This window comes from Mastomys coucha, unplaced genomic scaffold (genome assembly GCF_008632895.1).
Source record: "Mastomys coucha isolate ucsf_1 unplaced genomic scaffold, UCSF_Mcou_1 pScaffold9, whole genome shotgun sequence".
Classification (NCBI taxonomy): Eukaryota; Metazoa; Chordata; class Mammalia; order Rodentia; family Muridae; genus Mastomys; species Mastomys coucha.
The window spans coordinates 2,473,981-2,488,719 of NW_022196915.1; the positions used below are offsets into that span (position 1 = coordinate 2,473,981).

The 14,739-nt window shown below is 33.1% G+C and overlaps 1 protein-coding gene across 1 annotated transcript in view; it reads left to right on the top strand.

Moving 5' to 3' along the window:
- Top2b (DNA topoisomerase II beta) overlaps positions 1-14,739 on the top strand; it is a 66,960-nt gene that overhangs the window by 15,566 nt on the left and 36,655 nt on the right. The window contains exons 2-10 of the mRNA XM_031361093.1: positions 2,088-2,243; positions 3,443-3,533; positions 5,092-5,155; positions 6,288-6,433; positions 7,372-7,469; positions 8,072-8,284; positions 11,567-11,740; positions 14,256-14,357; positions 14,441-14,578. Of these exons, the coding sequence (XP_031216953.1) occupies positions 2,088-2,243; positions 3,443-3,533; positions 5,092-5,155; positions 6,288-6,433; positions 7,372-7,469; positions 8,072-8,284; positions 11,567-11,740; positions 14,256-14,357; positions 14,441-14,578 (1,182 nt within the window). The remainder of the gene's footprint in view (positions 1-2,087; positions 2,244-3,442; positions 3,534-5,091; positions 5,156-6,287; positions 6,434-7,371; positions 7,470-8,071; positions 8,285-11,566; positions 11,741-14,255; positions 14,358-14,440; positions 14,579-14,739) is intronic.

Here is a 14,739-nt window from a genome sequence, read left to right on the forward strand (position 1 = left end):
CTCACAAGGATGAGTGGTTCATATATTTAGTTTAGTCTGTGTTTCAGTGGGGAAGGAGGTTTGGAGTTTCCTAAACTTCAATCTTGTTGACATTATACTATATGTTCTGATTTTTAAGGTTTCATTCTTTGAATTTGATAGGTTAGATTCTCACCTCTTTTTCTCTTATAGCCATTTGAAAGTGGGGGGGGTGGTAACCATTTGTTAAGAAGGTGTAAGAATGTGGTTAAATTGTTGAAAGTGTTTTGAGGCAGGGCTATATCTCTGCTATTCATCTCCAGATGCCAATGCAGTTTAGCAAAAACTCCTAAGGCAATTTTTGAAATCTAAATTAGGTAGACACTAACTTTGGGTTGAGTTAATCTTGAAAATATTTTTATTTTGATGTTTGTTTTAGAGTTATAAACTTGATGGGAAAGTTTTTTTCCTATGTGCTTGTTACAGGTTTGCAACCTTTATGCCAATAATCATATACTTTGAGACGCCTAACTTATTGATAGAAAATTACCTTCCTTTGAATTGGTATGTTCATATTTTAAAGTAATTAGAGAATGATTTTAGTGATTATGATCTTTGTGCTTACTACTCTGAGAACCTGTATAGGTTATTACTTCTCTCTTTGCTCTAATAAAATACCTGAGGAAAAAATTGAAGAAGTCAGAGATTAGAATTGGAGGGTCCAGTTCAGCTGATTACAACAATTTGTTTTATGTTGTAAACAATGGTAGCTGCAGCTGCATGAAAATGTTTCCATTTGGGAGATGTTAGTTAAAGCTAAGACAGAACGGGCTAACTCTGGGCAGTTCAGAGGGCAGGACAAGGTGTGAGAGTGGCTCTGCCTGTGGGAGAGTTGCTCACAGTCAGAGTAGCTTTTTTCCATTTTTGTTGAGCTCTTCTTGAAACATCCTCACAGATATATCCACAAGTTTTGTCTTCTAGGCCTCATCCTACATCCCATCCAATTGACAATCCCACCACAGTGCCCATTTTAAAAATAGTTTATTTCTATAAACATCATAATAGCAGAGAATTTTATTAGTAATTTGGGAACTGGTACTTTAAAAATATAGTTCATCTTTTTGGCCATTTAGTTATCATCAAACTCTTGACAGAAGTAGAATATGAAAACCTTATGCAATTATTTTCTTTTGTACAAAGCTATTTTTAAGTGAATTAGCACTGTTAATAGATAAGTGTATAAATGAAAGAAAATATGACTATAGCAAAAATCAGTAAACATAGTATTTGAAACATTATTAAGTGCCTTTAATATATATAAAATTCATGACCTTGAGAAATTACAGTTAATATTTGAATTCCCTAAGGTTTTTCTGTTACAAGTCTTATTTTGGTATTTTTGTTTAGATTAATCAAAAGGCATAGATTTTTATTTTGTAACATATATAATGACATTTTAAAGATGTAATTTAAAACTTGGTATTATGTTTATGTTAAAAAACTGAAAATAGGCTATTCTAATTTCCTTTATTAATAAGATGACATATTAGTCAGCATTGGAAATTCTAGGAGGAAATGCTCTGTTGCTGTGAAGAAGCGCATTTTTGTCCTCAGACTTAGAAGTTTGATTTGGTTCTCAGATGTTGTTGAAATAGCTACAATTACCATTACTTAGCTCTATATCCTTGGAAATGACAGAGGAATGAATCTGTAGATGCTTTAGTATTGGGTCACCCTGAACTGAAACTGGCATGATCTACTAAGATGAGCAACTTGAGGACTTTCTAACCATGATAATCTTGGCCATATTGTATTTATTAACTACATCGACTGTTTTGTGTGACCCTCAGAGCCATTCAGTTTTTATTCTGATTCTGTAACCTGACTGTAACGTAAATCCTTTGGGAAATTTTGGAGAACACAAAACATTACCTTGATATCTTAGAGAGGTGGGTCCTACTCTACTAATTCTGATTAGTATAAGGCTGTCTAAGTGCTATTTGTAGGTAACATTAGTGAGACTGAAAGATGGATCCCATATCATGTGTCCATACACATTTTTTGTTTGCCCCTTGGTTTAGGATATTTAAATTTAATTTTTTGGTTAATTTAGACTCTTTTTCTATCAGAACAATGCTGCAAAAAAGGAAGAGTTGGAAACAGCAAACAAAAATGACTCTTCTAAGAAGTTGTCTGTTGAGAGAGTGTACCAGAAGAAGACCCAATTGGAGCATATTCTCCTTCGTCCTGACACATACATTGGATCAGTGGAACCATTGACACAGGTAATTCCTTGCTAAAACTGATTGAGATTAGAGGATATGCATATCTTCTTTTTAATATTTTAATATTTTAATAAAGTTATGGTTATGTAGTTTGTAAGTCTGTGACTTTATGTCTTTATGATCATGATTAAGAAGGACAGAAGAGCTAAGAATATAGCTCACAATGCTCAGGACTCTGGGCCTGAAACTCATACCAAAAGAAAAACAAAACCAAACAAAATGAACCCTGAGAGAGATCTAGGAGAAATGAAAATCTGTTCATTACTTTATGGAGATAAGAGCATCAGAATACAGAAGTGTAGAATAAAATGGTGCCGTAAGAATTTGTTAAAAGTTCAACATAGTGTGTGCTTTTGTTTACTTTAATAGTGATACCTTCTAGAACTGATTTATTTATGTTTACTATGGCTTTCGCTTACATACATTATCCTGCTTGATTTAACAATGTTGGGAAGTCCAAAGTCAGGCTTTTATTGTTTTACTCTGCTATTTTTTCTATAGAATAAACATAAATTATGAAGTGAAAGTTGAAAGTAAACAGATGTTTTTCATAATTTTAAGCATTATGTGGGTATTATTCTAGTGATTCATAGTTCTTGACAGAAAACAAAAATTTCTAGGCCTTTGGAATTTGATTTGGGGTTCCCATTTACTGTAGAATGGACTCCTAACCTCTGCTTTATGACACAGACAGAGAAACTGAAGTCAGAGGTGTTTTGTTGAACACTGGTGATTGAACCCAGGGCCAATACATGCTGAGCACAAACTATTACTGAGTTACAGACTATATTAAAGCTAACCTTATGTGTAAATAAGATACAAGCAATGAAGCTTGAACAACTCTTCAATTTTAGTTAGTTAAGTTCATTGAGAAACTACTGAACTTCAGCTTTACTTTGAATGCCTGTTTTAAATAGACAATATGGATTTTTGGTTTTTTGTTCATTTGTTTGTATTTGATTTTGTTTTATTTGGTTTTTTGAGACTGGGTTTTACTTTGTAGTTCTGACTAACATTGATTTACATGTAGCCCAGATTAACCTCAAATTGTGGCAGTTCTCTTTCCTCAGCTTTCTCTGAGTGTTGAGATTACAGAAGTGTATCAACATAACTAGTTGAGAATGTGGATTTATGCTATGTAAAATTGGAGTTAGGAATTTATGTTGTAAAACTGTTTTTGAATCATTCTCTTAACACAGTTAATGTGGGTGTATGATGAAGATGTAGGGATGAACTGCAGAGAGGTTACCTTTGTTCCAGGCTTATACAAGATCTTTGATGAAATTTTAGGTGAGTACTTATTTAGGATGTAATGTATATATTTCTGTCAATGTATGTATGGGCTGTGTACTTCAAGTCTTGCAGTATAGTTTTATAAAGTATTTTGCTGGGTTTTATTTTAACATATACACAAATATGTAAAATATCAATAATGTATGAGATATAAAATTAATATTAAATATAAATAATATTAATAATTAATAAATACATATGTTAAATATGCTTTTCAGAAAAATGATATGCGACTATAATGGTTTTGTATTCTTTGCCTCCTAGTGTTTTCCTGAATTTTTTTCATGTGTGAAATTAGTATGTTGTATTCATATTTCATAGAGAGCCTGTACTGCCATGTGTGCCCTCATCTGGATTTTCTTAGCATCATGGTTATTTTGGAAGTATGTTACACAGGGAGACTGCAAGGCCTTATCTTGGTAGATTGTGTGAGTTGGAGGTTGGCCGCGGAAATGTAGTTTTCTCACCCACTGCTTAGGTGTTTCTATTGGGCATCTTGGTTTAGTAGCCTCTGCTTCCTTCTCAATCTATGATTAAGACAATTACAGTTAAGTGGCTATGCCAACTGACTCAGGCAAATGCTTTTAGCCTTGGACTTTCTAGAAATTCTCTGCTCACTTCACTAATAGAGTTTGAGGTTTCTTAGACTGATTTTTGTCTATCTCTAAGCTTTTTCCTGTAAGTCCTTCAGAAAATGGAGTAAACCCTTTGCACTTTACCCTTTGCACTTGTGCTGGCCTCTACTATTTTAGGCCTATTACATGGTCTTAAAATCTGGAAACTGAGGATCTTTGTTTGTAAGTTTTTGAGATACTAATTATACAAAGAAAAGTATTTTAATAATGAGTTTAAGATTTAGAATTTTGAATCATAAGGGCATTAAAGACTTCAGTTAAAAAAAGACCAATTAAAAAAACTAGTTTAATATGCTTATAAAATCATTAGTTTATTAAAGGAGACTAAGACAAGGTAAATATTTGTCACTAAGATATAAAGTAAACCCTATGTTTTACTTTTAAGTAGATATTTTTGTTCTTTTTTATATTTATAGGTCAATAAACACCCCTACCCCTGCCTTATGTGTGTGTGTGCACATGCATGTGCATATTTTTTTGTGTTTGCTGTAACATAATAGTAATTTGAAATTACTGAATAAAACTTAGTTTAATTTAGCAAATAATATTTTTATAGTTGAAGTTAATAGTGATTGACTGTTACCACTTGTAGATGTTACTACTAAGTTGGGATATACATAGAAGTATGTCCAAAAGTTGATGCTGTATGCTTTCATCTTTCAAAAATTAGTGTTTATTAATGGGTTATTTATTTATTTTTCCATCCCAATCACAGCTTTCTCTCCCTCCTCTCCTCCTAGTCCCTCCATCTCTCTACCTTCCTTCCACCTGCCCTCTTCCTTTTCTTCTCAGAAAAGGGGAGGCCTCCCATGGATTTCAACCACCCTTGGCATATCAAGTATCAGTAAGACTAGAGGCACCTGGGAGGGACAGTGGACCCTGTATGCTTTATTACTCATTGTGATGTTTTAATCTTGTAGTTAATGCTGCTGACAACAAGCAGAGGGACAAGAACATGACCTGTATTAAGGTTTCTATTGATCCGTAAGTATATTTCAAGTTTAATTTCTTTTATGCTAAGTTGTTTTATTTAGGTAATTCTCAATTTATGATCAAATGTGTACTATATATGGTTCTGCTGCTTTGCTGTTTTCTTGCTGCATTGGACTTGGTTATCTTCTTTCTCTTCTGTCCTTTGTGCCCATTTCCTCAGAGAGTGCCTGCTTAACTATTTTTCTTTGATACTGTTGGTTTTAGTTGTTAAGAGAACTTATCCATCTTTTCTTATTTTTCTTTTTTCAGGATGTAAAATCTTCAGGATCTTAGTGCTATTCTGGGCTTATTCTGAGATAAATTTATTTTTCATGTCTAGAATTTGGCTCTTTCCATTTTATATGACCTAGTTAATATAATGAATACTGCAGGGTATTTTAGAGTGCCTACCACATGTTTGGCTAGTTAGCACTTTAAGGAAATTTTTAGTATTCAGTTTGAATTTGTGTCTCTGAAAATCTTACTCATATACAAGTGAATGTTTATTTCACTTCTAAAAGCAAGGTAGTAGGTGAAATTTTTTTTTATCTAAGCTACTGCCTATATCAAGGGTTTGTTGCCAATTAGTGGCTTCTGTCCCGTATCATTCATGGTAGAAACTAATGGTTTTATGATAGAAAATTTCAAAGATTTAGAATAAGAGATTAGTTGTATACTTAAAAACCTTTAAAGTTAATTTCTGACAGTGATTTGCAACATACAAAATATAAGTTGAGAATGGGAACATTTTAGGCTGCTTGTGCATTTTTTGTATCCATTGTGTAGGTCTAACAAATAGTTGGGAAATTAATATGGTAGTAGTCACTGGCTATGTTTGCTCTGCCAAAATGCAGCAGAGAGAATCATGCCTAATGGCTTCTTTTAAAACTGTGCCTCCTTCTTACTCTTATCTTGTCAATGGAGAAAGGTTTATTCTAAGAAATGTTGCAGATCTTACTGATCCTAACATGAGTTATGTCTCTAATACTGAAATACATGTTTTCATCAAGCTATGCCGTTGTTTTCCAGTTGACACTGACTTAACATCTTGCTATAACCATTCAAGTTTACTTTATAGTTCAATATTTCTTTGTAAATTAACATATTTAATTTTAAGTTTTAAATTTTGCTTATGTATTTGCAGTGAATCTAACATTATAAGCATTTGGAATAATGGGAAAGGCATTCCAGTAGTAGAACACAAAGTAGAGAAAGTTTATGTTCCTGCTTTAATTTTTGGACAGCTTTTAACATCGAGTAATTATGATGATGATGAGAAAAAAGTTACAGGTAAAGTCTGAATGGAATTTTGATTGATAAGTATCACTTTTCTTAACATATAATTACTAAGTTCCTATTTCTTAAAACATCTCATGTAAAGTTTCATTGTGAGAAAATCCTCTAAAGTTAATATTTTAAAAAAAAATCTATTCTCTGTTTTGATTATTTAATATTATCATCTTAAAAGTTAGATAATATGTAGACTTTAGAATAAAATTGCTGGAATTCTAACCTAACTGCCAGTTTGGGTTTTGATTTAGATAATAATCCTATGGTACCTGACTGTTCAGGTACATATTCTTCAAATTTCTAATATTTTATTCTATATGTTTGGGTATTTTGCCAATATATATATGTTTGTGCACCATGTATGGGCCTGGTTCCTGCAGAGGCCAAAAAAGATTGTTAGTTGTCCTGAAACTGGAATTTTAGATGATTGTGAACTTCAATATGGGTGCTAGGAATGGAACCTGAATGTTCTTAATGACTGAGCCATCTCTGTAGCTCCTACAACAGAGCTTTTGATAATAAAAGACTTTTCCTTAAATGGGTCAAGAGAGAAAAAAGGACTTTGTATATAAGGATCTAAGTCCAGAGCTCTGAGAAGTTGATGTAAATGAGATGACTTTGTTAGAAAATTTAGATTTCATACTCAATGGACTTACTGTGTTATAAGATACTAGGCTTATATTTCTTAAATCACGAAAGTAATAACAAATGCTTTAATGATATTATATTGTATGTTACATAGTATCTATATTGTATTACTAAATACTAATATTTTTTAATATAAAAATGTTAAACATAGGACTATTCAGCCAATACTTGAGAAAATGATACAACAAATAGAACTGTTTTATGTCAGTCTTGCTCTAGGGTAGGTAAGTTAATAAACTTCCATTAAAATAATTCTGAACTAAAATTTTCATATATAACTTGTTTTACAGGAGGCCGTAATGGTTATGGTGCAAAACTTTGTAATATTTTTAGTACAAAGTTTACAGTAGAAACGGCTTGCAAAGAATATAAACATAGTTTTAAGCAGGTATGAAAAAAGACGTCCATTTTTTTATTTCTTTAAAAATGTTTTATTGTTTTGCTTAGATAATAGAAGTTTAAGTATAACTTTTTTGGTTTGATTAAAAGTATTAATCAAGTTGCCAAAGAAAAGCTAGAATGTCTAAGAAATTTTATATAGCCTCTTTATCATTCTTTTAAGTCAGGGTGCTTTATTTAGCAGATGCAACCACTTAAGCATGCTGGAAAAATTCCTCCCTGAGACATCAGGTTCATATGTAAGAAATATTGGCAGGCCTTTGGAAAGTATTCTGAATTTTATATATGCTAAAATAATTTTATCAGATAAACATGCCTGTTTATTTTTATAAAAATCCATGGGCATGTTAAATGTGAAAGATGCTTTACTAACTTTGTATAAAAGCTGTGCAGTTTATTTTCATTACCAGCCTCATGTAATTATAATATTTATAAAATTTTTACTTTAATATTAATCTGTTTCAAGGTGTTTTGTTGTGAGATTAGAAAATAAAAATGTTGTGGTAAATGAATGTTTTTTTGTGAACTGATTCTTTGTGTTATGAAAGTTAGAAACATTAAAGAAACACTTGTGTATATTTTCTCTTAAAGACATGGATGAATAATATGATGAAGACTTCTGAAGCCAAAATTAAACATTTTGATGGTGAAGATTATACGTGCATAACATTCCAACCAGATCTATCCAAATTTAAGATGGAAAAACTTGACAAGGATATTGTGGCCCTCATGACCAGAAGAGCATATGATTTAGCTGGTTCATGTAAAGGAGTCAAGGTCATGTTTAATGGGAAGAAGTTGCCTGTAAGTATCTTTTGAAAATATTTTAAAAGTGTTATTATTTTGTAGACTGAAGATAGTTGCATCTTGCTTTTTAAATCCTGTCTGATCTTATTTAACTGGTGTGTTTAAATGATTATTATTTTAATGTAATTATTTATTTATTTGATCTATTATCTTGCTAGCTAATTTCTGTTTCTTGCATATTTTCTTCTCTTCTGTCCTTTGATCACTCAAAAAAAAAAAAAAAACCTGAATCTATTTCATATTATTCTTTGAAAATCTTTTCAGTAATTTCCACAGGGATTGTGGTAACATTTCATTTAATATTCACATATAGCTAAGGAAATTCATAAGCCTGTAACCCTATGTCCCCTCTTCCACTCTTTGTGTCATTGTTACTAGACATTTCATGTGTGTGTGTGTGTACATGTACATACATATGCCATACTATGAATTTGAAGGTTAAAGGTTAGAGGATAGTTCAGCTGTTGGTCCTCACCTTCCAGCTAGTTTGAGACAGGTTTCTTTGTTGTCCTCACTGCTGCACGGTGCATCATGAGCCAGGCATGGTGGCTGGCAGACAGTTTCTGGGGGTTCTCCTTCCTCAGTCTCAGTTTTGCTGTAGGAGCATTGGGATTTCAGATGTGTGCTGCTATGCCTGGCTTTATATTGGTTCTGGGGAATTTGACGCAGGGCCTACTGCTTTTACTCCAAGTGTAAAATTGTCTCCCAAACCCAAGACATTTTGCCCTATTTATATAGGTTGTAATCATCATATGGAAAAGAAAAGGAGGTAGAAGTACAGTTTTCAGTTTCTGAGATGTATGCAGTCATGTGTGCCTGCAGTTACATTTTTGTTGTTTGTTTGTTGCTGTCTTGTTTTGTGGTATAGCCATGCTGTCCTGGCTGACCTGTGACTCCTAGGCTCAAGCAACCCTCCTGCCTCAGCCTCCTGAGAACTTGCAATTAATTATACACATGTGCCATTTGTCTCAGCTTTAAGTTTTGATTTAATCTTATATTTCTGCTTGAGGATTTTCTTTAACTTGTATTGTGCAACACCTGGCAATTTATTCCCTGTTATTGTATGAGAAAGTCCTGATTTTTTTCTTCTCTTTCAAAGGATATTTTCAATAGAATTGTGGGTTGACAGTGCTTTTTGCTTCTCAGCTCTTTCTTGGCAGGGGTTATGGTTAGAAGTCTGCTGTGATTTGTTTCTCTGTTCTCTTGGTAAGGTTAACATTTCTTTTTCCTTTGTGATAAGAATTTTATACATCTAATATGTACTTGTGTGTGTGGTGGTTTTATTTGTGATTTCCTTTATCCTGTGAGATGTCTTTGAGCATCTGGACTCTGTTGTTTCATCTTTTAAAAAAGATTTATTTATTTATTTTATGTATGAGTGCTCTACCTGAATATACACCTGCATGTCAGAAGAGGGCATCAGAAATGGTTGCTGGGGATTGAACTCAAGATGTCTGGAAAAACAGACAGTGCTCTTAACCACTAAGCCATCTCTCCAGCTCCCTTGTCTTATTTCATTTTTGTCATGAATTTTGAAAGCTTTTAGGCATGATTGTGTCAACTTTCTGACCTAGTCTTTCTCTTCCCTCTGGTATACAAAAATATGCTGACTTTACTACACTCTTCTAGGCTTGGGCAATCTTGTTCTGTTTCAGTTTGTTTGGTTTCTGTTCCTTGTCTTCAACTTTATCAGTTCTTTCTTCTGATGACCCTGCTAGTGGCCTTTATGTCTTCTGTGCTTTTGATTTTTAGCATTCTCATTTTGTTCTTTATTATTTGAATTCCATCTCTTTACTGAAGTGGCATGTCTTTTCCACTAGAGGCTGTATTGTACTAACCATAGTGATTCTAAGTGCCTGTTACAACATCTGAGATGTTTTCTTTTAAATGTTGATTTATTTTTATGTGTATTAATATAATATACATAAAATAGTCTTGTACCTGTATATATATTTGTACACCATGTGTGTTACTGATGGTTGTGAACTTTTATATACTCTGGTAATTGTACCTGGGTTCTCTGTCCTCTGGGAGAGCAGTAATGCTCCTAACCAATGAACAATCTGTCCAGCTCCATCTGAGCTGTTTCTGATTATTTTATTTTAAAATTTTAAAATTTATTTTGGTATTCCTGAAAGTATTTATGGAAGACATTGTGTAGTGGCAGACAATGGGGTAAATGGACTTTGTTATTGGCCTTATGTTAATCTCTCCAAGTGTTTAAAGTTTGTTTCTTTCTAGTTTTCATTGTTTGTGTCTTCCAGCCCCCTGGCAGAGATGGTTTGTGTCTTGTAGTCTGTTAGCTGAAATTTACTGTTACTATTAAAGGCTTATTAGTCTGGGGGTAGCATACAAGAGACACATTCTTTAGTATCTGATTAAATCTCAGTCTTGAACTGCAGATTGAGCCTATTCCTTCGTACAGATTGGTTTCAGAGTGCACATGCACGTCTTTCCATAAGTAGAGATTTTCTTTTGCTCTTAAGTCTTTTTCTTAGCTGTGGTAGCTTTCCACCAGTGTCCTCCTTAGTCTGCTTCTTGAACTCTACTGAACTGCAGAATAGGACAGGTCCTTGTTTCCTTTTATAAGAGAATGGAGGCTGGGTGGATTGTTCACTGCCTGCTGCTGTTTTCTCCTAGCCAGCACATGGCAAATGTATCTTTCTCTTGATCCACGTGAAGGCTTCATGTGGCCCCTAGACAGACAGCTTGCTGGGATAGGAGAGTTCCCAACTGTGCAGAAGCTTCCTACGCTTGTATGCTTCCAGTACTGATTAGTGACTGCATCTCATTTAAAGTGTTTACCATCTTATTAAACTTATGCTCTGGTTAAGCAAATACTGAGATTCTGTGATTTTCTTTAGTGTGTGTCTCTCTACAGACTTCAGAATGGCAGTTATTTAAGTCTAAGTTGATTTTGGGGGTTGTGAAAATTTGTTAATTTATTTGAATAGCTGTTTTTCATAGGATACAGATGTCTTTTGCTTTAATTTTTCTCATGTCTGAACTCGTACTAGAAAGTTAACATTTATCATTTATAAAAAAAAACAGTTTTCTGAAAAACTATATAATGTACCTAAATAGACATGTTTTCTCATCTTCATTAAGCACATGCACAAATGAATGTTCTAAGAACAGATATCAAGAAGGGAGTGTTTGATGGCTTCCATCTTGGGTGAAAGCTGCTGTAAATGAGAATGGAAGTAAGAGAAGTAACTTATGACATGTTTTTATGCTGTTGGCCTATGAGTAATTGTTCGTTGTTTTATAAATTAATAGGTAAATGGATTTCGCAGCTATGTAGACCTTTATGTGAAAGACAAATTGGATGAAACTGGGGTAGCTCTCAAAGTTATTCATGAACTTGCAAATGAAAGATGGGATGTTTGTCTAACCTTGAGTGAAAAAGGTTTCCAGCAGATCAGCTTTGTGAATAGTATTGCAACTACAAAAGTAAGTGCCGAGATTCTTCTTGTTTTCCAAGTCATTGATAAAATAGTACTTTCAAAAATGAGATAAACAAAGACAACAAAACAAGTGGCTTTGTTATATTAAAATTGTTATATTTTAATTGTTATATTAAAATGAAAATGGAAGTTATTTTATCAAATAGCTGTATTCAAAGTATTTAAATATAGATTGAGAAGTTAATATACTCAGTGCTTATTATTGAACATGTTTTATGAGATTTAGATTGATAAGATTCATTATTTTGTATTCTGAGTTTTGAGTATGGTAGAGAATAATAGAAATGAGCTCTCTGAGGGGTCAGGCTGTGGAACATATTATTTGCTATTTTAAGGAGCTGAGTCTTCTTCTGTAGGCTTTGAACTTCAAAGTCACACAGAGTTCTTCTTACCCAAAAGCATGTATTGTCTGTGTGTGTGGTCTAGTGGTAGAGTGCTCACTTAGCATGTCTGAAGCTCTGACTTTAATCTAGAGTCTACAAAGTGAATGAATAAATGAATGAATGAATGAATGAATAAGTTGAAAGGATTATTCACTGATGATAATAAAGTAGTGATTAATGCAAGCAAATACTATCAACTAGTTTAAAACAGTGCTTTGTGACTCTTGTTTAAGTTTTGTTTTATAATGTTTTAACATTTTTTCTTTTCTTTCTTTTCTTAATAATATAACATCCCAATCTTCTTCTTGGACAACAGAAATTTATCCCAATGTTGATTATGTTCTGTTGGACAGGGACTTAAAGCTTTATTTTTTAAGAAGTTTAACCTTTTGATTTAAAGGTTTTACTTTTTTCTCTTTCATTTATCTCAGGAACTAGAGATAATTTCTTCTAAAAGATAAGATACTTTTAGGCTGCTACTGTTTGTAGTACCATAATGCCACCAGGGGGCCTCTGTTTTTCCTGACTTTCTTTTCTACCACCTATGACATGTGGCCTTGTTTCCTGTCCTCAAACTCTATTGCATTTGTATAACTCAGTTCCAAGTTCTAGGGAGAGGAAAATGGTAGTAAGCCAAATTGGCATCTTTTGGTCAGGAATATAATAGTTTTCCTAGAAGAACCACCCAGCCAGTAATTGCTAAAATCTCGTTGATTGGAACTGAGTTACATGGTTTGTGTTTCTTTTTTTAAAATCTGGGGGGATGTAGCACAAACTTGCATACAACCAAAAATCCTCTAAGCAGTGATGCTCAGAGATATCTCAGGTTAAATAACACAGTAGTGCTGGGAAAGAAGGCAGTATTGCTAGAGAAGGTTAAGAACTTTTCTTTTGCTGTATCTTATCCTATACATGTGGCCCATTTGGCTTTTTATGAGTTCTTTCTTTGTTGTTATTGTTATTTTTCATTTTAAATTGAAAATGGATTTTTTCTTATAAAATAGTCTAATTACAGTTTCTCCTCCCCATCTCCTCCCAGACCCTCTCACTTCCCCATTCATCCTAATCTACATCCCTTTCTCCCTCTAAAGAATAAAGATAAAATAAAATATGATAGAAATGAACAAACTGGAATAGAATGAAACAAACAGAAAAAGTAGCTGAAGAAAAAGCACATGAAACATAGAAGCAGAGACATACATTCACACACAGAGAATTCCATAAAAACACAAAATTGTAAACCAAAATATATATATAAAATATATTTTAAGGTAAAAATATAAAAGAAGAACCTCCAAAAATGCCATTATTTTGTTTTGTGTTGGCCATCATTGCTGGGCATGAGGTCTTATATATCTAATGAGACAATCTTGGGAAAACTATCTTTTTATTAATAATAAACTGTTAAAGGAAAGTGAAATATAAATATGTTCCTGAGTTTTGTTAACCATCTTATCAAATTGTTAAATCTGAGTGGGACATGGGTAGGTAGCTCAGGAGAATTAGAGGGGAAACTGGGAAAGGGGATATCATTTGAAATGTAAATAAAGAAAATATCTAACAAAAAATAAATTAAAAAAAAAAAAAGTAGGGGCTGGTGAGATGGCTCAGCGGGTAAGAGCACCAACTGCTCTTCAGAAGGTCATGAGTTCAAATCCCAGCAACCACATGGTGGCTCACAACCACCTGTAATGAGTTCTGACGCCCTCTTCTGGTGCATCTGAAGACAGCTACAGTGTACTTACATATAATAAATAAATAAATCTAAAAAAAAAAAAAAAGTAGAAAAAAAAAGAAAGAAAGTTGAAGACAATCCTGAGTGACTGGGCCATTAATCAATATGTGGTACATATGTCAACTCTGAGTGATGTCACTTACATTGTTGAACATTTACTTGATGCTCAGATAATCCGAGAACTGGTCTTGATTATAGGAAACACTGTAGATGTGGTATTGGATGTGGAATGTGGAGAATGAGAGAAGATAAATTGTTGACAATGTGACCTAAAGGATCCTTTTAGACCCTTGCTATCATTTTCAGTCTCATACTCCTCTAGAAACTAATACTTCACTACCAAATTGTTGGATATTCTGTGTTCTGTACTCTCTCCTCTGCAGGGTGGACGGCATGTGGATTATGTAGTAGATCAAGTTGTTGGTAAACTGATTGAAGTAGTTAAGAAAAAGAACAAAGCTGGTGTATCAGTGAAACCATTTCAAGTAAGTGATACTTTTATGTGTTCTGCTATATTACTACATCAGGCCTGTTTTAATGTTGACCATTTTTATTATATTTTTCACAGGTTAAAAACCATATATGGGTTTTTATTAATTGTCTTATTGAAAATCCAACCTTTGATTCTCAAACTAAGGAAAACATGACTCTGCAGCCCAAAAGTTTTGGGTCCAAATGCCAACTGTCAGAAAAATTTTTTAAAGCAGTAAGTTAAACTTGCATTATTTTTTCAGTTATTGAGAACAGAGTAAATTTTTTTTTTTTTAAATTTTATTTTATTGTGACTAAGTTTTCTCTTTTATCATAGTAACTGTGGTCATAGGCATGTTTAAACTTTGAGCTAATATGTTTCATTCTGCTAATTTT